This window comes from Archocentrus centrarchus, chromosome 6 (genome assembly GCF_007364275.1).
Source record: "Archocentrus centrarchus isolate MPI-CPG fArcCen1 chromosome 6, fArcCen1, whole genome shotgun sequence".
Taxonomy (NCBI): Eukaryota; Metazoa; Chordata; class Actinopteri; order Cichliformes; family Cichlidae; genus Archocentrus; species Archocentrus centrarchus.
In genome coordinates, this window is record NC_044351.1 from 22947671 (window position 1) to 22969425 (window position 21755).

Genomic DNA, 21755 nt, shown 5'->3' on the forward strand with positions numbered 1-21755 from the left:
GCGCTGCTGTCGTGGATGCAGATCTGACTGAGGTGTAGGCTTATTTTTTCTTGCTTCGTTTTCAACCCAACAAAAAATGTGATAAACATTTTATTAAGTGTTCTTATCCCCATATTTTCTTAAAGATACAGTCTTTGTTATATATATATATATATATATATATATATATATATATATATATATATATATATATATATATATATATATATATATTTTTTTTTTTTTTTTGTTTTTGTTTTTGTTTTTGTTTTGTTTTTTTTTTTTTTCTTCAAGGCTCAGTCAGTTCTGGTAATGTAATGTTTATTTTCTCAGTCGCAGTCGACCTCCCTTAATCGCCGCAGTAGAACACTAAACTTTTGGCCGAAGCAGAAATGTCCTTGCAGTTTGCTTTATGCAAACAACATTTTTTCTCAACAGTATTTCGAGGATCTTCTATAAATTAGTCGTACATCCTTTGTAGTACCAGCGCCAGGCCTCCCCGTTTGTATGGTAACGTGGAATGTCAAAATTTGGACGTCTTATTACGTGGGTAGTGATATATGTTGCTAAAAAAGACCGTTAGCGTTTCTGTCTGTGAAATGTTTTTGTAAACGTTTAATAGCGCTGTTTTATCGCCAAAAGTTACTCCAACCTTTGTTCGGTGACGTTTGAGGAGTACTTTTAAAGTCAGGATATTAGTGTGACAAAAAATAAATAAATTGGCTAGTTTAGCTATAGTTAGCTAGCTAGCATTGTTTCTGAAAATAGTACAATTATTAACGTCACCAGACCGGACAACTATGGGAAATATGATCTTCTTGTAATCTGGACCTATTGAAGACATTTGCCAATGTTTTTTTAAAAACTCTTTTCAGTTAAATATTGACATGGATAAGACCGTTTGCAGCAATCGCCACAACTGTAAGTGCCATTTTCGTTAAAGCCGCAGTTTTAAAGATGCATTTGTAGAAGGACAAATGTATTTAAACGAGAGCGTGCCTGATTGGTTTCATTTCATTTCGTTTAATTTCAAAAACATATTCTTCTTTCAGCCATCAAGACAGATCTCAGTTTGCTGCTCGAGTGTCTCAAGTTTCAGATGAAATGTCCCGATTTACAGAAACAAGCTCTTCTTACCATTCACTCAGTCTGCGAAAGAAGAGGTAATAATGAAAAGTCCACTGAGTGAGATAAACATACTATCAACCTGAACCTAAACACATCTGTCTGGAGAATATCTATTTAGATATTTATACGGCACGTCTTGCCATTGTACCTGATGACTGTTTCCTTTTAATTTCGGAATGTTTCAGAGGATAATGTGGACCTACTAAGAGAAATGGGAGGTGTGGCATTTGTGTATAACCTCTCCAAATCCAGCATTGTTCATCCAGATGTTAAGGAGACTGCACTCTTTACACTTGGCACACTGGCAGAGGCTAATGGTAGGCACGTGATATTTCCTGAATTTCAGTTCAGGGATGCGTTTTTTTCTTCTTCTTTTTGAAGGATTCAGTTGCTTGAATCCTGGAATAATTATGTATTATCCATATGGTGAGACAGTCCACCATTAAAGGGGAGAAAAAGTTAGACCAAAAAAAAAAAAATCTACATAATTATGAATTTGTTTAAGCAGTTGATAGGTGCTATATCTTGGTCCTTCAAAAAGTAAATGCAGCTCTGTGGTCCTGAATGGATATCCTACATTTTAACGTTCTATTTGTGTGTTACGTGATGAATATTGATGTAAAATTGTATATACAATTGTAAATCATTTTCAGATCAATTACACTTTTATTTGTCTTTCATTCTGATAGTGTATTGCAAGAATTCTCTGTGCAAAAAGGAGACATTTGCATACCTTGCTGGTTGGCTCAGGCAAGAGGACATGCCGCTGACGCAGAAGAGAGTCTCTGTCTATTTACTGTTTGTGCTGGTAGCCAACAACAGTAAGATCAAGGCTCCTCAAATGACAGAATGAGTTTAAGCTACAGGATTGGATTTCCATTTTTGTGCTTGATTTTCAGTCACTTTAAATGATATTTTCTTTATCCTGGTTGCAAGCTCATTAAAGCTATTCTGTATAACTGGAGCAAAATATAGCATGAATTCTTTTTAGTTCTGAGAGCATGATCATGTTTGCAACCCTTGTTTGGCTGTGTTACTGCAGAATCAGGACAGACATTAGCCCAGACCAGTGGCTGCCTGGACATTCTACTGAATCTCTTCAGGTATTTCTCAGTGCTCAAATCTGATTTCACCAAACACCACATGCCACTTTTAGTTAAAAAAAGAAAAAATATGTATATATATAAATTTGAGTGCATGTAAGTTTAATACTATATATATTTTCAAGGGCCACTTTTCCCATCTCCAAAGAGAATAATTTAAGAGCATCTAATGCAAACCAAACTTACCAGCTTTGGGCATCTGTGTCTAGTGCTCTTTGTGGATGTGTCAACAATCCTCAGAATGGTAATATCAGTTTTGTATTTTTCTGCTTTTCTAGCTCAGAGAAGATAATATGTAAAACATGATTGCCAATATATGATTTGCTTGCCACGGTGGCAACAGTGTTATTTGTTATACTTTTATCTGTTATTACTTTCTTTTGTATTCCAGAGGAGGGTCAGCGTATTTGTGTGGTGGCCTTTCCCATGATAAAAATCTGGCTTCAGCAGCTTGCTTTTAACCAGACTGAAATTTTTCAGCCAGTATGCACGTTTATAGCAATGACAGTGGCCAACAATTGTAAGTACTTAAACAACGTTTCCATTCCTTTATTTATTAAGTTAAAACATCTTAAGTGATGCAAATGATTAAATGTTCACCACTTCTTTGTTTGGGCAGCCTGTGTCCAGGAGAGTTTTTCTGCCTCAGGGTGTTTGGAAGCTCTCACTCTTACTCTGGTTCGTCTAACTTCTGCTGCAGAGGGGAGCTTCTTGTCTTGCCAGCTTTCTGTCATTATATCCAAGACTCTGTCAGCTTGCATCACTGATAACTGTACGTACTGCTCTCAAACACACGCACATACACTCTAACAGGCATTCATTTGAATAACCGAAGTATCTCCTTCTTTATTCAATCTCTTATTTGTAGCTGCTCTAGCATCAGGTCTGACTCAGTATGGCATGGTGTCCCGCCTTTTCTCTTTGCTGGGTAGTCAGTACCTGGGCCCAGAAGACAGGCTCCCTGTTTTACTGTGCCTTGGTTGCTGCACGGAGGCCTCTGGTGAGACTGCACGTTTTTTTCCTGTTAAAAATATATATTACAATTTACATATTAAGCATGCAGAGGTTTTCACATAGTGCACATATTGATAGCAGATAACAGTCTTACTTTGTTTTTTTTAAGATTACAACACACTGTTCATGCAATTCACAACTACGCTGTGCTTATTTGTTTCTACAGAGGAGCACCAGTCCCAGCTGGTGCAGTGTGGAGGGCTGCCCATCATCATAACTTTACTCACGGAGGATTCGAGTGAGGAGGTTAGGAAGGCTGCTGCATTCATATTGCAGACTTGCAAAAAGGCCAGTAAGTCAAAGCAGTTCTGTTTTGTAATAATTCTGTATTTCAGTGCATTTTCACACTTCAAAGTCACTTTGATAATTCTATTAACTTTTGTAGTTAACATGTGTCACAGGCAGTGTATTTTATAGAACTTTATTTGCAACATTTCCAAATTTGTCTCCATTTATTAACACTGAACTTTCCATTCAATGGAAAGCATAAGAATCTAGAGCTTTCATAATGATCGCGGCATTTGTCTTGTCTTGTCTATGAAGCCATGTACTTAAGAGTGAGTGATCTGATAGCAAGAGAGGTTGAAAATGTGGAACCCCTTAAAAACATGGAAGGGTTCAGGAGTTCAGCCAGAGAAATTCTGCACAGGATTAACCTGCTAGAGAAGAGAAAGGTGAAAGTTAAACAGGCATCGCACACATTGCTGCAGTCTGACCGGCATGTATCATGGTGACTCTAGATGTGCACTTATGTTGATCTTCAGGAGGTTGAGGACGAACAGGAAGACACAAATCCATCAAATTCAAATGAGGAGCAAGACAAACAAGCTCTGCCAGCTTTAAAGCTACTGCTGCACAGAGAGGAGGCTGCTAAAATTCTCCCCACACACAAGTGTGTTCAAGCATTTGGTGAGAACAGCCTTACAGGTAAAATCATCAGAAACATAACTGAGACTGAGAATAATGGTGAAAAGAAGGAACCGACCTCCAGGAAAAATTTTCACAAAGAGAATACCAAAACCAGCGGAGGTGGTGTGCTGTGTTCATTGTGCGAGGGTACGGGAGCCCTCAGGTCTACTCATGTACCGCCACTAGAGGGAACTAGCAAGCAACATGAAGCAAACAGGTTAGTAGAGTTGGCCAGTGTTTAGGTCAGGGCTCTTCAACTCCAGGCCTCGAGAGCCCCTGTCCTGCAGGTTTTAGATGTGTCTCTGCTTCAACACACCTGAGTCAAATATAGAAGTCATTAGCAGGACTCTGGAGAACTTGACTGCATACTGAGGAGGTAATTCAGCCATTTGATTCAGGTGTGTTGGATCAGGGACACATCTAAAACGTGCAGGACAGGGGCTCTCGAGGCCTGGAGTTGAGGAGCCCTGGTTTAGTTGTTATGCATCAGGAAATAAAATGAAAGTAAATGATTAGTTTTTTTTTTTTTTTGTTTAGTCAGCTATTTAAGCCCCCAGTTCCAATGAATCGCACAAAACCAAGAGACAATAAATGTATTGAAGGTAAGCAATAAAGCATCACTTCTTTTCAGTTACACCCACTAGAAGTCTTCAGTGTCTTAACTAAAATTTCTATGCTCAGCCTCAGACGGCCACACCTGCTCCTAGTTCTCCCCAGTTAGCTCACCTGTTTGCAATCCCCTAATCAGTCCCTCAATGTATATACACCCAGCTAACCCAACATTTAATCATTGTGATTGTGGTCTCCTACCTGAGCATTCATTTTCTCAGCTTATGCATGTGAAGTTTTTTTAAAATGTATTTTTTGTGTTTGGATTCTGCCTTTGTCTGATATCTGCACAAGGCTCTGCAGATATCAGACTTTTTGTATTTGTCTTGGCTTCATTTGTGTGTGTGTGTGTGTTTGGTTTTACTTGCTTCCTGTGTCTTTCATTTGGGTTCTCTCTGAAAAGGGCATTTTCAGTAGATGTGTAGTGTGTAATGTTTTTCCAAATATTTTATTCTTAGAGTTAGAGAGCAGTGAAATGAAGAAGTCGATCAAAATCCCAGCTGAGGAACATTCGGTCTCTTACAGTCGGTGTGCAGGTAGGAAAATATTAAACTGCTTCTTATGGAGATGGTGTTCATTTTGTTATTAAAGGCTGAGTTTAAACAAGGATGGTGTGTCGGACAGCCTTCAGTCCACTGTATTTTAGCAAATTTTTTTTTTTTTTTCTTTTCAAATTATGACACATTAAAATTAGGGCTATATACAAAGTTTTAGTTCAGTGCAATGTAGGCCCTTTCTTGCACATTCCTAGAGACTGGTAGGAGGCCCTTGGCATCACTAGTGTGAAACTAGTGACAAGTACACACTTTTTCCTGTCAGTGAAATGTCTCTAGGCCTGTGCGACTGGAGCTTTAGCAATCAATTTCACAGCGAGTGCCAACAGCCTCCAGGCACCAACCGGTGGAGGAATACACATTTTTCCCTCGCTGCCAGATGGTCACCAAATGGTCTCTAGGCTTGTGTGACTGGGGCCTAAACTACTTTTCTTTCTTGCTTTGTATAAACACAGTTGTATTTAAAATTTAAAGGCTCATTCAGATAATGGTAAACCTAAAGTTGGTGAATTTTTGTATAGCCTATAACATAGCCTACGCAAGTGGCTGACACCATTGCCAGCCTTTACGCTTATGTGTTTTGCGTTGTGTTAATTACCTTCTGGTCATGTCCTGGTGGTCTATGTGGGGTGCCAGCCATGATAGAAGCAAATAAAATTCTGGGACTTTTTTTCCCTCCTGGTTCCTCACTTTGTTGTGGTCCCCCCCCAACATTTGTCCCTCTCGTTTTTCTACTTTGAACATTCCCTCACATCCGTTCCTGTGGTTTCTGTAAGCTCCCTCTAAGAATTTGCTGCCATCTGTGAATCCTTACATTGACACCATAATTATTATTCCTTATCGTGTGGAGATGACTATTATTCTCATTGATCCATTCAAAAGCATTGAAAATGTGACCAGAAATGCATAGGAGGAATTGATGGGATGGAACAGGCCAATCAGAGTCATCACAGGTTGTGTTGATGTGATGTTTAGTTGCGTTCCTGGAGAAGTGCACATCAGGTTACAGCATAGAGTTTCAGGAGGTTTTGCAGTTATGACATAAATATGGTGTAGATTTAACACAGAAGTATAAATCCCGTGTCCTCCTTCTTTCTTCATATAGCTTGTGTGTTACCTTTTGAGGAAGTGACCAGTCGAACGTTTGAGTCTCTCCAAAGCTCTTGCCAGCAAAGCTGTGACATGCACAAGGTTCTGCGAGAGGCCACAGAGCGCTTCAGAATGCGCCGCTGCAGCCTTGTGTTTGGGAAGGAGCACCAGGAAGCCACTGAGGCTGAGAGATATTCAGCAGCAGAGTCACAAAGAAGCTGCAAAAATTGGACTGGTGAGAAGATCCTCCACATGTGCAGAAATCCATTTTATCAGAACATGTAGTTCCTCTCTGTTACCAGTCTGATCAGTGAACACTAGTAGTACTTGTAGATTCTAGGCTTGTCTTTTTTTTACGTTTTATTAAAACCATTGTGCTAATGGATAGTGTGTCTTACAGAGTTTTCAGAAGGTGATGCATCACCTGCTTTATCATGTTGTTAGCACCAAAGTTAAACAGAGAAATGGACACAAGTTTTCCTCAGTGACCACAATGGGTGTAATTCTTTGCACTTTAATAGACATTCTTCATTGGGTAATCACTCTCTGTAAAACACACATTGGCATTCCCTAACTGTTAGACATGGCTGAGTTAGGAGCAGCTTATGTGATTTTAGCTAACCACATCTAATGGTTGCATAATACCCAAATCATGTTCTGCAGAGCCTTCTTGTTCCCGTCTTGTAGTGGTAGTCTTGTAACATCTTGCAGACACTCCTCACTCTGTGAGACAGGAAAAACTGAAATACTGAAGTTTTTCTCTTGATGCTGAACTTGAAAATGTTTAACTGTGATTTTTTTTTGCCATATGTTGCTAAAAAAAAAATGACCTACTCCTCTCTAAAAGGCCTTCCTGAAGGTGAAGGAACAGGAAGTGGTAAGAACAATCTGCCAGAACACAAATGGAAGAAGTACAATGGTAAGAAATTTACCACAAGTCTCTGAAAGCACCATCGGGAGTGAGTTTTCATAGATCCACTGAACCACAGATCCATTTTAAACACGTTGTGGTAGTATTTTGTATTAGAAATGCACAAGCGCATTAAGAAAAACTGGACATTTTCATACATGCTTGGCAGGTATAACCTGGTAAAGGTGCGCACATTAACACAAATGTCTATCTGGACAATACAGAGACTTTAACCTCCAGGTAATGTGCAGCACCCTCACCTAAACCAGAGGATTTTCAGTGTGAGCACCTCTGAAGTGGATTATCTGCTGTTGTCTGATTAAGAAAATAATATTCAGGCTTCAATATCCCATCACTGTCTATGTCTAAAAACAGCTTTGTTTGCACTCGGCTTGGGTACCAGGTGTCATGTGGTCCCTGAAACCCCACAGCAGTCTTCTTAGAATCTTTAAACTGCGCCCTTCTTTTATAATTAACTCTGTTTGTCCCGTAGAAATCAATTAAACTCCAAAGTTACAGTTTCTGAGGTCTAATATGAACCCACTGTAGGCACAACATTACTGAGTTAACCTGGTGTTATCGTTGGGTTTGTCACGTGTGCCTCGGCTTTGAGGTCAGAAATATGGTTACACATTCATTGGCAAACATGCCAGGTGTTAATGTGTCACCACAAAACCAGTACCTGTGAGGACATTTGGCAATACATTGACTAACACAACAGATGTTAGTTAACACAACACTTCAAGTTTAGAGCATGTGGCTCAGGAGCAAAGAGTTTGTTCTGTCACACATTATCCCTGCAGTTTTACTGTAAGATAATATGAATTATGCTTAAGAGACTGATGATACTGCAGTCAGTGGAAAGGAAATATTGAGAGAGGAAAATCTGAAATGTTTTGAGCAAGATGGCTTTATGATAGTGATTGTAGACATCTGTAAACCTTATCAGTGTATGAGGACAAAGCTTGGCAGCAGTGGTTTCTCCATTAATGCTGCATCACGTAATCAAACAATGCAAAATAACAGAACAGAAACATCCTGAAAGAAATTAAAATTTGTCTGAGTACTTGCAAACTGCTGTTTTAGATGTAGGACATCTATATGTAGAATCTGTAAATGAATTTGGATGCCTTTTTCTTTTTAGGCTTTACTTTGACTCCGCTGCAAAGAACAGCTAAAAGGACGACATTCACCTCTCGTAACAGGACTGGTATGAGATGTTTTCCACAAAGCACCAGCTTAATTATTTACTGTTGTCTTGCATGTTTGGCATAACCAGCAACATCGATCCCATCACTCCTCTCTTGTCTAGTCTTGGCCTTCCTAAAAAGGGAGAATCTTCCTGAAGATAGATATTCAATATCAGTAATGGGTATTTACAGCTGATTATTTAAGTGTGTGAATGTTATGATTGAGAGCCTGTGGTGGGAGCTGTTCTCTGCAATGTGTTCTTGGCAGCAGACAAACCAAAGAGCAGAGGGAATGTTGAACTGCAGCCAGTGTTCTCACAGTGCAGACCAGAGCTGGTTCAAAGCGGCACAGCTGTATTAAGCTGTTTCACACTCTGTGTAACACTGTGAGAGATTGAAACGAAGTATTCTGATGCTTTTGTGTCTTGCCAGTGACGCTGTAATGAAACTAGGGGGATTGCACTGTTTTGTCAGCAACTTTGCACCATCTCAAATGTTGTGTAGCCATAGAATTGCAGTAGTATTGCAATGCAGGGATACTATTACATAGTGCATTCTCTCTGTGCTGTCATGCTGTGAGTTTTACTGTTGTTTTTTCCATCTCAGCCCAATACTTTCTCCAGTGCTTACTCTGAGTCCAGTTTTTGTTCCACTGCCATCCATTTTTCAGCATGTTCATCTTTTCTCTTGTAATGTTTGTAGAGCATCTTTATTGGCTGTACTAGTGCTTATTACAGCTGTAAAATCAGCCTTACTTACAGTAAGAATGGCAAAAGAGAAATTCTCTGCAATTAAATCTGGTGTCATTTGATATGTAAAGTGGGAGTTGTCAATACATAGATGGTGTCCAGTACTGATGGTTTTGCCCACTTTTTTTTGGAAGGAGGGAAAGAACATCTTTACTTTAAATAAATAGCCGTTTTAATGGCATTTCAACACAATGTCTGTGAATTTGCATAAATTCAGCTACATGCATTTATGAAACTAGAAGCAATGCTGATGAGACAACAGATAACCACAGCCACTGCCATCATTAAAGGGGACATATCAAGCAAAATCCACTTTTTAGACCTTAAATACAATTTTTTTTTTTTTTTTTTTTTTTTTTTTTTTTTGTGTACTTTGAGTGTGTAGGAGTGCAGAAATTTTTAATTTCTCTCCTGGTGCTGCGTAGCTATCTATTCTTTTTGGGCCATATTTTTCTGTGAATATAAACTATTACGTAACAGTATTTGCTGTGGAACTGCTAAACAAGGTCATGGACTTCCGGCTAACCAATTTTGTGAATCTGCCTTTTTTTTTTTTTTTTTTTTTCTCGCAGCAATTTTGTAGTCCAAGTTCATTTATGCTGAAGTTGCAAGTAGATAAGTCAAAATGTTCGATTGTTGGGTGTAGTAACCCACACAATTCCTTACATCAACCCCCGGCATCAGAGCCTCTTCGAAGTGTTTCTCTGCTGCTAGATAATCGGATCGCTGCTGTCAAACTACAAAAATTGCCGAGTGGAGTGGAGCGCTCTGCGACCTGGAGGGGGGCAGGGTGTGAAATGTCATTCACATTTAAAAAGACCGCATCAAAACGAGTTACCCTAAGATGCGCCTCAGAACAGGTGTAAATGAGGGGTCTGTGGAGCTACAATAATGAGGAATTCAGACCGAAGCGTTGCAGTTCTACTTTATATAGACCACAAGTGAATGATTTACATATGAAAAGGAAAGATTTAAAAGCATGATATGTCCACTTTAAATATCATTGCGTTCTCTGATGGCAATATACCAGGTGATATTTGTATTTAACTGATAAATCCATCCATCACTGTTTTACATGCTCACTTGCTTTGTTACAGATACAGAGATGGGAAGAAGGAATGGTGGACACGATGATCAGCTGAAGATTGGCATAGATCACTTTCCCACTGTAAGTTTTTGATTAAATATGTTTTTGACTGTCAAGACTTTCAAAAAGCTTTTACTGCATCAAAAATTTTTATATATATATATATATATATATAATATAGACAGCTTATTGCTGTCTGCTTTATGGACCAGCCCATCAGTAATGCCAAGCAACGATATTTGAACTTTGACACAAACAGATGGCAAAACATCATGTGAACATCGAGATGGGCTGAAATCATTTGAAATGTGAACAATCTGCTTTGCAAAATAGGCCATGAGTTATTTGCTATCACATAAATCACTTACAGCTGTTCATGGGCTGAAACCAGTGTAGTCTGTTGATTCTGGTTACAACTTGACCAGATTATTTTCAGTATGATAAATGGGGAAGCGAGGGGGGGGGTCAATGTTTTGAAAGTATTTTTTTTACGTATTTATTTATTTTAGATGTGATTATTCAAAAGGCCATTTTTTGGTAGAGGAGGCTTTAAAAGTTACTGAGCACTGAGAGGTGTGGCAAACAGATGAAAGTGTGTATGTGCATAATGTATATGTCATATAATCCCCACTCTTCTTTTTAAGTACCTGTCTTTATTTGCATGTTCTACTTTTTTGCCTTCAATCCTCTTAGAGAAGAAAGAGAAGGGACTTCAGTCGGGAGGAGGTGCGTTACCTACTGTCTGGAGTAAAAAAATATGGCTTCTCCTGGAACTTAATCTTGTGGTCATATCCTTTTCAGCCTGGACGCACCAATGTCAACTTGGCCAAGAAATACAGGCAGCTAATGGTAATGACGAGATCCTGAAATGTGGTGTTTTTCAAATTTAAAGTGGCATGTGATGTTTTGAGGACCCTGGTCTAAATTTCCAACTACATGATAGATGGCCTGATTTCCAAAATGCACAGAAATTCATACTCTAAAAATTTCTTTACAACAAGATTACCTTTTTTCCCGTCTTTCAGTTGTCCAAAACAAATTTGGGTACCTTGCACAGTTGGGACTGAGGAAGACTTCATTTGGCAAGTGTCATAACAGATGCTGTTCTCACCTGTAATAATGGGATTTGTGCCCATTATTTTCTGAGAGGTTCTATGGTTAACTTGCATACACTTCTCTTCTGAAGATATTTATTTGCAAACTTCTCACACCGAATCTGCTCAATAGGAGACGGGACAGGTTTTCTTATGACTCTTCCATGAGGTCATATTTATGCAGATGTCACTGCACTGAACAGTGCACCACCATTCTTGGGTCTACTGAATCTGCCCGGAGGTGTAGTCCTACAAACCATACAACCAAAGGTTTTTTTGTTTGTTTTTTTAGGTTTTAGAAATGTCAGCTTGGCAGGCAGCAGGAACTGTGGAGGTCATTTCTCAGTTACATTATGAAGTGATGATGTTTGTGAAACCAAAATATTTCTCATAAAATGCTGCTTCACCCTTAAGTTTATCTTTTGAAAATCAGTTCATCTACTATTCAGTGACAAATTTTGACTAGGGGTGCCCAAGCTTTTGTACTGCTCTAACTGCCGCATTGCATTGCATTGACTTCCTTCATTTGTCTGTTTCTCCTTCAGAAACATAAAGCCCAGGGTACCTGCTGTGTACATTCTTGATCCTTGTGCAGCCTATTAAAGCCCTCTGTAGATCATCTGACTGGATTTATCAACAAGGCCTTCATTCACACTTTTTTTTTTTTTTTAATTAAATGATCTACAGCAGTATATAATCCTTATAGTTTATACTCTGTGTATATTTAGTGCTTTGTGGTTGCACGGAAATATTTTCTCAAACCTGTTTAACAATTTCACTGTCAGTGTCTTTTTTCAAATAACTATTTGAAATGAAAATTTATCTGCAGATGCTATTTGATTATTTGTTCATGCTTTATGTTCATCTGGGAGGTTCTTTGAGGATGAATTGTGCCATATTGAAATAGAAATATTGAAATAACTGTCTCTCAGAACAATTGGCCATAGGACAGTATGTTCCGGTAGTGAACGTAAGCAAAGTTTTCAACATGTTTATAAATTCTGTGTCAGTTGTTTTTAGTTCAGGTCAGATTTACTGTATGCCAGTTTGGATAAAATCTGGTCCAATAAAGATGATTGTGTCTTCTAGTTGTTTTGATTTATATATTTTTAGTGGCATCTCTTTCACCGGTTATGAGACAGAATTGTTTTTCCCTCTAAGTTTTAAGGCAAAGCAAGACTATTAGGATTATATCTAAAACTTTAGCTTAGACCCTTTTAATTCCTTGACATACTCCATCACAGAAGCAAATGCCAAGTCCCGCTTTTTTTTTTTTTTGTGCTTCAGTTCATAGACAGGAAATCAACAAGAGGAGAGGGGGACTGTTTATTGAGCTGAAAGCCTCTGGTATGACAGGAATCAGACTGCAAATCAAGCTGCTTATCTTTCCCAGTGTGCCTCAAGAAGCAGCTCAGTCTGCAAACTGTCCTTTAAAGTTTAGCTTGACTAAGATCACTCTTTAAAGGGCCTCTCCCATTCTATGGGGATTCATCAGTGTGTTGCTAAAATCATGGGTTTTCCCCATTTTCCATGTCCTGAGGCATAGGCTGTTAAATTTTCAGACTTTGTATGATTATGGAAAAGTGAAAGGGAACTGTTTACTGGATATATATTAACTGGCTTGAAAAGTAGCAGCTCTGCTTTGTACACCCCTGGCATTAAGTCTTCTCTTTATTGGTTTGTACGCTATATTGCCAAAAGCCTTCACTCAGCCAGGCAAATTGAATTCAGGTGTTCCAATCACTTCTGCAGCCACAGGCGTAAAGAAATGGGTGGCTCTCAGGAGCTCAGTGAATTCCAGTGTGGTACCATGATAGGATGCCACCTGTGCAACAAGTCCAGTTGTGAAATTTCCTTGCTGCTAAATATTCCACAGTCAACTCTTAGTGGTATTATAACAACGTGGAAGCAACTGGGAACAACAGGAACTCAGCCATGAATGTGATGTCACTCAAGTTCATATGTGTGTGAAGGCAGATGAGCAGATACATTTGGTAATATAGTGTATTTCTTTCAAATTGGCAAAGCAAATAAGCTAATTTTTTTCTGTTTACATTTCTGAAAAAGAAAGTACACTGTCTTTCAGTTCTAAGGTTTCATGTATCAAGACATTAAAAAAAAAAACCTTACCAGATTGTAAAATTACTTAAAAATACAACCTCAGATGAACAACACATATTACACTATATCATTATTTATTTAACAAATACAGCCAAAATGCAGAAGCAATATGTGCAAAGCTGACTACACCTATTCGGTAGTTTGTAGAACCAGTTTTAGGAACAACAATAGGAAGTAATCATTGTCTGTGTGGCCTCATCAGTCTCTTTTATAGAGGTGCTCGCACTTGCTGATCAGTTAATCAAATGCATTTGATTAGCAGCACCTCCCTGCTGCTTACCTTCATTCCTATTGAAGCAGTAAGAGTTTATGTAATGTTTTACACACTGCTTTCCTGTTTTGGTTCAATTTTTGTTAAATAATGACATGATGTAATATTTGAAGTTGTATTTATCCAATTTTTTTTTTTCCCCCCGTTGTGTAAATCCTTAGAATTGCAAAACTGTGCACTTTCTTTTCCACATGACCATAGATTTCAGATTTTAGGTATGCAGGAGTGGCCTCTCATACCAATGTCCTGACTACTTGGACAAGATTTTGGGACAGCAATGTGGTGAAGGCAAGGGGAGGCATGCAAGGAGTAGATTTCTCATGGACTGAAATGCAGTCACACTGAAGACTTTTGACCCAGGCCCCATGAAAATCTCCTTCCTCTGGAAAGAATGTGGCCTAGTCTCTCCCCTCTCTCCGCTTATGTCCTCTCTCCCATGAGACAGTGAGAAGGCCCGGTCTCTCTTAAATTAACTGGAATGTACTGCATAGATTTCTATTGCCATGTGCAGTGTCCAATACATGTACTAGTTTGTTAAACATATCCCCAGTATCTTCCATATCTCACCAACTTGCTTCTTTAGATCTAACCCCCCCCAAAAAAATCCATTCCCAGAATCTTGTGTGACTAGATACTATTAAATATACTTTTAAAAAAACAGTGAGCAAGACCGTAATGTGTAAATACTATTTTATTTTCAAAGGCAAGCAACTTGAAATTTAAAATTCCTTTATTTAAAATTACATAAGATGACAATCACTCTGATTAGTGGATTACTGGTAATTACTATGTTAAGGCATAAAAGTTTACTAGATACTTGTTTCCTGTTGTGGAATGCATACACTGTTTCCAGCTGTTGCATTCTTTGTCCTTTGCTTGTCTTTTCTTAACCTACAAGCACTGCACAGATTTGACTTGGTCATTTTTTGCTATATATTTTTTTTTTTAAACAAAAGAATTGTTCAAGTAGATACATGACACATTTAATTTCTGCTTGGAGGATCTACATAGAGGAAGATCTCTGTCCAACAATACACTGAAGTGCTCCAGACTATTCTGCCTTTGGAGCCACCACCACCACACACACATGCACGCACGCACACACACCAGCTAGCGAAATGTATCAAACAGCAAAAACAAAAGTAACATTTAGTTTTCTGTTCAGACTGTTCCGCAGCTCTTTGGTACCTTTGTTTAAAAAAAAAAAAAAAAATTAGCTATTAGCATTAATTTGGGCACTTAAGGTGAGCAAACCACAATTTTTAGATCCATTCACAATTTAGGTTTAAAGGGTCTCACTTCCTTCATGAATCCTCTACTGAGCTGATTCACATGAGCTCAGTAGATGTGCTCATGTCTGTGATGGGAGTGTCATCAGGGATATTGGCATCACTTGGAATGAGGTCACTGACAAGGTCATTTCCTTTCAGCTCCAAGTTCTTTAGGGTGTCACTAAAGTTTTCCTCATTGACATCACTTCCAAGCTTCTCCAAACACTCTTCAGCCTCCACCTCCACTGGCTTTTCCAGATGTGTATCTGCAGACTTTTCTGGCTCAAACATGGAATTGTCAGTAGTCTCATCACTGTCTTGGCATTTCTCACCATCTGTGGGGTCTGACGGCTCATCTGGGACAGGGATGGGAGTGACATCAGGGATACCCAAGTCGGTCAAAGGGGGTGAAGAAACAATCGACTCAAGGAGAGACTCTTGTGTGAGTTGATCTGTCTGCACCTCCAGATGCTCCACTGGGGCTGGTACAGGCTCTGAGATGGGCTGCACTACCTCAGTGTCTCCATCTGGGTTTGAGGAAGGTACTGGTTCAGGAACAGGAGCAAACTGAGCTTCAGCAACTGGTTCTGGAGGTGAAGGTTTGCTGGCTGAGACCTGAGGTTCAGGTTCGACTGGAGTTGGGGCTTCCTTTACCACAAGTGCTGGTTCTGTGCTGGGGCCTGAGGCAGCAGAAGGTTCTGCTTCTTTACATTCTGATACACATTCTTCACTGGGTAAACACGCCACTGGGGTCACCTGTTCTTCCACCACCACATCTAGATTCTCTGACTTGGTGACCTCCTGAGTCTGCGTTACTTCAGAGTCTTTTGCAGGCTCCTTTGCGGTCTTCTGTTCAGTGGCCAAAGTTTCAGGTTTGCTGGCTGGGGTTTCTCGCCTTCTGCTAAACCTGTTTCCCATGATGAGCCTGTACAGAGGGTCAAAACGAATAAAAACTGATTTAAATTAATCTCACGTTTATTCGGGGTTATAAAACCGATGATTAAAGAGAGAGACGCTTATTTAACTGGTGGAGAAAAACGATTCCACTCTGTGTCTTTTAGTACATCATGTTCTTCGTTCCCAGCCTGCATTGCGTGCTATATTTTTCTGAGATGAGTAGTGTGTATTTCTGGAGAGCCCAGGGACCAATTAAAGCACTTGATTAATTCTTTACTTGCGTACCACGAGAAACACCCCGGACAAGTTTTGACGCGCGCAATCAGAACTTTTGCCAACTAAAAGCTTTTCACTCGACACCCTCCTTACTTAAAAATGTAAATTAAAATCTGCAGATTCCTTTTTTTTTCTTCTTTTCTTTGATTATATAAATAATTTGTTCCAGTCGGCTCTATTTGAACGAGGCATACCATCGTATAACTCGTTTTATGGGCTACTAAAAAATGCGAGCATAGATGTTCTGTTAATTAACAACATAAATCATCCATTAAACAATTTCTGGTGAAAGCATAAGGAAGAATAAGTCTTGCAGACGACCCCGCCTCCTTGTCGTACGACACAAACTGTTAAATTATAATCAAATATTACATAAGGAACAAAAAAACCATTGTGGTTAAAATGTATAGGAGGGTAATAGCATTTAACCAACCTTTGAAACTCTAGCGTCGCAGTAGGTCTATATATATATAAAGCTGGTGTGATGATCCCGCTCTTTGAAGAGTCTGCTCGTTAAACCGCTCGAAGTGCGCACCAGCAGAGAGGAGCAGAGCCCTACGAGGACTGCTGCGGGGCACCGTCTCCGCGTCCACGGTGCGCGCTCCAGAGCGCAAACCACGAACTTCCTCAGCCAGATTGACGTCTCTGCCTTTTCTAAGTTATTAAACGTAAGTAAATAAAAATGTAATTACATTAAAATAATCATAATAAAATTTTCAAAATGAACGCGTCTGCCATACTCAGTGAAACCAGATATCTGCCATTAAGCTGCGGGCATGTTTAACTTTAATAAAGTTGTCAAAATTTCAAATGTATAATTAGAGCCCGTGACAGCAGTCAGAAATCTTAAAAACCTTAAACAAATCTTGTGGATTAAATGTTCAATATAATCACACTAACAGTTATTTATAGTTACATAAAGCCTTCATAATAGGGAAGTAAACATGCTGATCAGCTGACTGAGGCTGAACCTTAAACCACTGACACGATCACTGTTCCTGCGAGATCGACAAACAGTACTTCATGGATGAATCATTGAGGTCACTCCATAATAATTTAAGGGCTTATCTTTTTCTACGCTAGATGTTTGATTGCTAACATGACTCTTTACTCTACAGATCAGCGATGATGTGGCCGGAGAAGAAGGCCAGATGCGACGTGAGGAGTCCCGTATGTCACACTCGTGGGATCTTTCTGCTTCTCCTGCTCATCATGGCTCAGATGATAATCTCCTTCATGCCTTGCACTGCTGGTGTGTTCATTCATTCCGATGAAGTCCTCATCAGCCCCTATAGATTCTGTCAAATCCATCAAAATGTCACACTCCAGCAGAGTGGGGAATGGTCCTGTGATAATGTGTATATGAGTCACCTGTACGAGCTATCGCAGTCCCAAAGACCTGAACCTGGGGGTTTATCTAAGCCACATTTTAACTCCCTCAGAGTAGCAGTTTACCTAGCTGTGTATGTCCCAGTGATTATTGTGGGGTTTGCTCTGTTGGGCTTGTATTCAGTCATCTCTGACAGAGACGAACCTGCTATCTTTTGCAGCGTGGCTTTCCAGTTTGGCGCAGCCTTACTCACCCTGGCTGGTCTTATTGGTTTTTTACTTGTATACCAGTCATACTTGAGTTGGCAAAACATAACCATTTGGTTCTATATCTCTTTGGGTGTGGTGATTGAGCTGGCCATCACATCTGCACTAACCCATGTGTCAGGCAAGCGACTAAGATCATTCTGGAAATACAGTGAAGTGCTTAAGCCTCTCCCTGCTTAAACACAAGCCACAGACTGTGCAGTACAACAAAATTACCTCTTTTTTTTTAATGTTCTGGTCAAGTCACAAAGCCCTTTGAATGGTCAGTAACACTAGAAAAGTGCTAGTACAAGTGCTACTCAGCATATTCTCCAATATGTTGACTGATATCCCGCCATATTTTATGATAACCTATGTTGCTGCTTCTTTTTTTTTTTTTTTTTTTTTTTAACATGTTTAATATCTTTTGGTGCTGTAATATCACTTTGGATTTCTTTACTAAGTGGTTTGTGAAAACTAATGTGCATAATGTAGATAAATGTCTCGCTATAACCAAAAATATGGCCTGTTGAGTCTCATATACACAGCTGGCAGATGCATGGGTAGTACCCTAATGGTGCTGACAGCTGTTTCTGTATTAAGAAATTAAGAATATATGTATCTGCTTCCTCACATATTCAAGTAGCAATTGTAATTTCTATGTAATTTCTAATGTCACATTAATAAAAGCATGCATTATGAACAACCAGTTTAATGTCAAAGCAACGTTTTATGTAAGTTTCTCCCCACAGAATGAGGCCACATGTACAGCAGCAGCACTGTGCTCAGTGAACTAGCAGGAACTCGCTAGGTCTTCTGGTGGAAACATTTCTAACACCAAATGTTTGTGGTAACATAACCACAACTGCTGTTAGTTTCATATTCAGTGCCATGCATGGGAACAGAAAAACTGTCCTGTTTTTTTTTTTTTTTTTCCTTTTTAAAACTTTCGGTAACCCTAAAAAATGCCATGTTGTCAATTTTATGCTGAAGTAAAGAGTTTAGATCACAGGCGACAGAAAAACGCTGAAGCAGCTGACAAGCCACATGCTTAAAGATGATAAAAAAAAAAAGTAGTTTTCCTCAAATGAGGTGTTAGATGGTGTCACTGGCACATAAACTGAAGCATTTTGACTTGATTTCAGTGCAGAGGCACTGGTGAATTAATTACTAGTGTCCACTCTTATGAAGCTCTGCCATGTGTACCAATTAATGGCTCAGTTCTCCAAACTTTTTCTTTGTGCATGAGCTGTGTTTATCTTCACATACTGATTGCGCTCCCCTGAATCTGTAATTTAAGCAGCTATCCCTTAACAAAGACGCCCCCCCCCCCCCCACACACACACACACACACAAACACACACTTATTTCACACCTCAATAAAAGACTAAGAGCACATATTTCAGTGGCAATTAAAAAAGTTCATCAGGTGAAAAAAATTTCTCGTACAAGCCGTAAGGCATCATTGTCCTCAGCTGCATCTGCTGCTGTCTGCAGTGGCTCGTGTGTCTTCCCAGCCTCCACATCTGTGTTCATTAGTCCACCACGATGCCTAAATGGTCCTGACTGCTGACCCTCAGATGCAGGATGCTCCAGGCTCTTGGTGTACAGCAGTGTTTCCACCTCTGTAATGTCCAAGTCTGTTTCCGAAACATACGTCATGTCGAGATCTTCAGTGCAGTCTGAGAGAGGCTCCTTTGCAGCTACAGGATTCACTGTCGGGTGTGAAACGGTAGATTTCTCACTCTCCTTTACTGTGTCCACTACGTTTTGTTCATCCTGTGTGAGAGGGAAGGGGAGATCAAGCAAATATTAGACAACGGTTAAGGGAGTAACCTGCACACGGGGTAATAAGTGTTAGGAATTTAACTGTGTGTAACAATACTGGATATAATATAATGGATTTTTATATCATTGCATTTCATGTTCAGGGCATGGCAAAAAAAAAAAAAGAAAAAGATAAACAGCACCACCTGTTGGTGAGTGAGGGGGGGCACATCCTCACGCAAACCGTTTGTGAGATATGAAACAGCGGCTTCTACCAGCTCCTGCTCGTTCATACAATAGAAAGCAGCCCTGTGAAGATATCAGTGAACTGTGTGAGTCAAATAAACAAACTTAAGGAGCGTTAAAGGGGGCTTTAAACCGCCTTTAAATCGTGTTTTCTACGTCCACTACCTGGCAGCTTTCCGCTTTCTCTTCAGTGACTTCTTTTCTTGGATTGTCTCCTCTTTCTTTGCCATCCATGAAGGCAGCGACCGGCGCCTTTCTGCCATGTCGCTCTCTTTACGTACGAAAATCTACCATAACATTATATGAAAGGAAATCAGACAAACACCAACACACGAGCACTGCTGTCTGACCCAACCCACCTGAACCCTAACAACCAATCACAGCAGAGAGTATCCCTGCTATCACGGGTTGATCTAGTCGTTAGCGACACTTAGCGGACAAGGATGTAACAACACCATACAGCCTGTTCAACACTGCAGCTGTTTTCAGTGTAGCTACACAGACGTCATTGTCCGTCCGTTAGATGGCATCAGACCTCTATTTTTTTTTTTTTACTTTATTTTTTTCCCTTTTTCATTTAGAAAATCTATTTTAAAACTTGCAGATTTGAACCATTTCAAGCCAGCATCCATGGATGGACAAAAAATAAGACAAAATCATAACATGATGACACTTATATTAAAAAGATCAAAGGTGAACTTCCCAGTGGCATCATGATAATCTTGACAGCATTTGTGGCCACATTTTAAAGAAAAGATATGCTGCAGCATGAGAGATTGTGACCGTGTTTCACATTTGGCTTTGGATTCTGCATTGGTGCCCAACCTGAAGAGTGTGCACAAAAGGTGTAGAATATGAATCCAGACAGGCATGAAGGTAAACTCCAAATGGACTGGTGGGCAGAGGCATGAAACCCCAAGGCACTAATTTTAGTTTGAGGGAATGTAGCCAACCATGGTTCAGTATCTTCCTTGTGATGATTTCCTGTCAGTGAAAGTGGTGCATTTTTTAAGTGCAAACTCAATCTGCAATCATTGCCATCCACTTATAAAATGAAGAGGATTTATTTATTATGTATTAAGTACTGATGTTTATGGGTTAATCTTAGTATTTGCCATTTATACTCACCCTAATTCTCCTCCACTATCTTTATAAGAGGAGTATAGTAATTGTTTTTAAATCCACTATTAGTTACACCCCCCCCCCCCCCCCCCACCCCCCCCACACACACACACACAAAATATTAATCTCGAGCAAATAAGCAAATAAGAATGGCAAAATCAGCAGGATGTTAGTCTGACTGTAGCTGGATAGTGGCACATTTCTGTTAATGGTCATTGTGTTCCTCCAGCTAATGAATAAAGGAATACATGGGTCCTGATTTAAAAATATGTCATCTGAAAAATGCACAGTTGTATACAGTGTACACAAAATTCCACCATGATTTGTAAACCTCTTTCTCTTTCCATCTCGCGGCACATTTAGTCAAACATTTGTGCACACATATGCATGCTTTAGTTTCTTGGAATCAATCAGGGTCACAAGTACTGTGGGTGTGAATAAAGCTGTTGTAAGTCTGGTCATCTCATTTCCAATCTCTCACCCAGGACTTTTTATTGTCTCAGCTCTTCTTCAGTTTTAAGCCAGAAACAAAAAAGCAGACACAAGCCAATACCCCTTTCTGATTTGTGTCCTCCCCCTTTAAACATACGGTCAGATGGTTGCAGCTGTTAAAATGCATTCTGAGCATGTGTGGGCATTCACTGAAGCACTGGTGACTTCAAGCCATATGAGACATGGTCTTACAGGCCATCAGTAGATAATCTGTCCAGTTGCATGTCACATTTCTTCCTCACTCTTTCCGTTTTCTCCTTTCTCCTCCCTCTGTCCTTTTATCCTCCTCTTTAAATCACTGA

The 21755-nt window shown here is 39.6% G+C and overlaps 3 protein-coding genes across 11 annotated transcripts; 2 read left to right on the plus strand and 1 right to left on the minus strand.

The window, feature by feature from the left end:
• The first annotated feature begins 10 nt into the window (after positions 1-10).
• terb1 (telomere repeat binding bouquet formation protein 1) lies at positions 11-12462 on the plus strand. Of its 9 annotated transcripts, XM_030731742.1 has the most exons (22): positions 323-525; positions 855-900; positions 1032-1142; positions 1293-1424; positions 1797-1928; positions 2150-2210; positions 2336-2454; positions 2602-2730; positions 2830-2982; positions 3079-3210; positions 3391-3516; positions 3768-3898; positions 3989-4350; positions 4671-4735; positions 5201-5278; positions 6402-6620; positions 7233-7304; positions 8440-8505; positions 10332-10402; positions 11015-11047; positions 11123-11170; positions 11961-12462. In XM_030731742.1, exons 1-22 carry the CDS (start codon positions 487-489, stop codon positions 11997-11999), a joined length of 2364 nt encoding a protein of 787 aa, XP_030587602.1. In that variant the 5' UTR covers positions 323-486; the 3' UTR covers positions 12000-12462. The 9 variants fall into 9 exon arrangements, with proteins under 9 accessions (XP_030587604.1, XP_030587600.1, XP_030587602.1 ...); XM_030731740.1 differs by lacking the exon at positions 323-525 and adding an exon at positions 19-32 and having other exon boundaries at positions 11015-11170; XM_030731737.1 differs by having other exon boundaries at positions 11015-11170.
• A 1748-nt stretch (positions 12463-14210) lies between these two features.
• Positions 14211-16824, minus strand: LOC115781828 (cell surface glycoprotein 1-like). The gene is made up of 2 exons (XM_030731703.1): positions 16685-16824; positions 14211-16003 (listed from the first exon to the last, which is right to left on the minus strand). Exon 2 carries the CDS (start codon positions 15994-15996, stop codon positions 15136-15138), a length of 861 nt encoding a protein of 286 aa, XP_030587563.1. The 5' UTR covers positions 15997-16003; positions 16685-16824; the 3' UTR covers positions 14211-15135.
• A 392-nt stretch (positions 16825-17216) lies between these two features.
• Positions 17217-18226, plus strand: LOC115781830 (uncharacterized). Its single transcript, XM_030731704.1, has 2 exons — positions 17217-17291; positions 17370-18226. The coding sequence occupies exons 1-2, from the start codon at positions 17275-17277 to the stop codon at positions 18025-18027; spliced, it is 675 nt and encodes a 224-aa protein (XP_030587564.1). The 5' UTR covers positions 17217-17274; the 3' UTR covers positions 18028-18226.
• The last annotated feature ends 3529 nt before the right edge of the window (positions 18227-21755 follow it).

What these genes read in the sequence shown, in the direction of transcription:
- terb1 (XM_030731737.1), top strand. Translation starts at nt 487, where the DNA reads ATGGTAACGTGGAATGTCAAAATTTGGACGTCTTATTAC. An exon ending in AAATTTGGACGTCTTATTAC is followed by an intron (nt 526 to 854) that starts GTGGGTAGTGAT and finishes AACTCTTTTCAG; the next exon opens with TTAAATATTGACATGGATAA. An exon ending in AAGCAACATGAAGCAAACAG is followed by an intron (nt 4,351 to 4,670) that starts GTTAGTAGAGTT and finishes TTTTTTGTTTAG; the next exon opens with TCAGCTATTTAAGCCCCCAG.
- LOC115781828 (XM_030731703.1), bottom strand. Translation starts at nt 15,996, where the DNA reads ATGGGAAACAGGTTTAGCAGAAGGCGAGAAACCCCAGCCAGCAAACCT.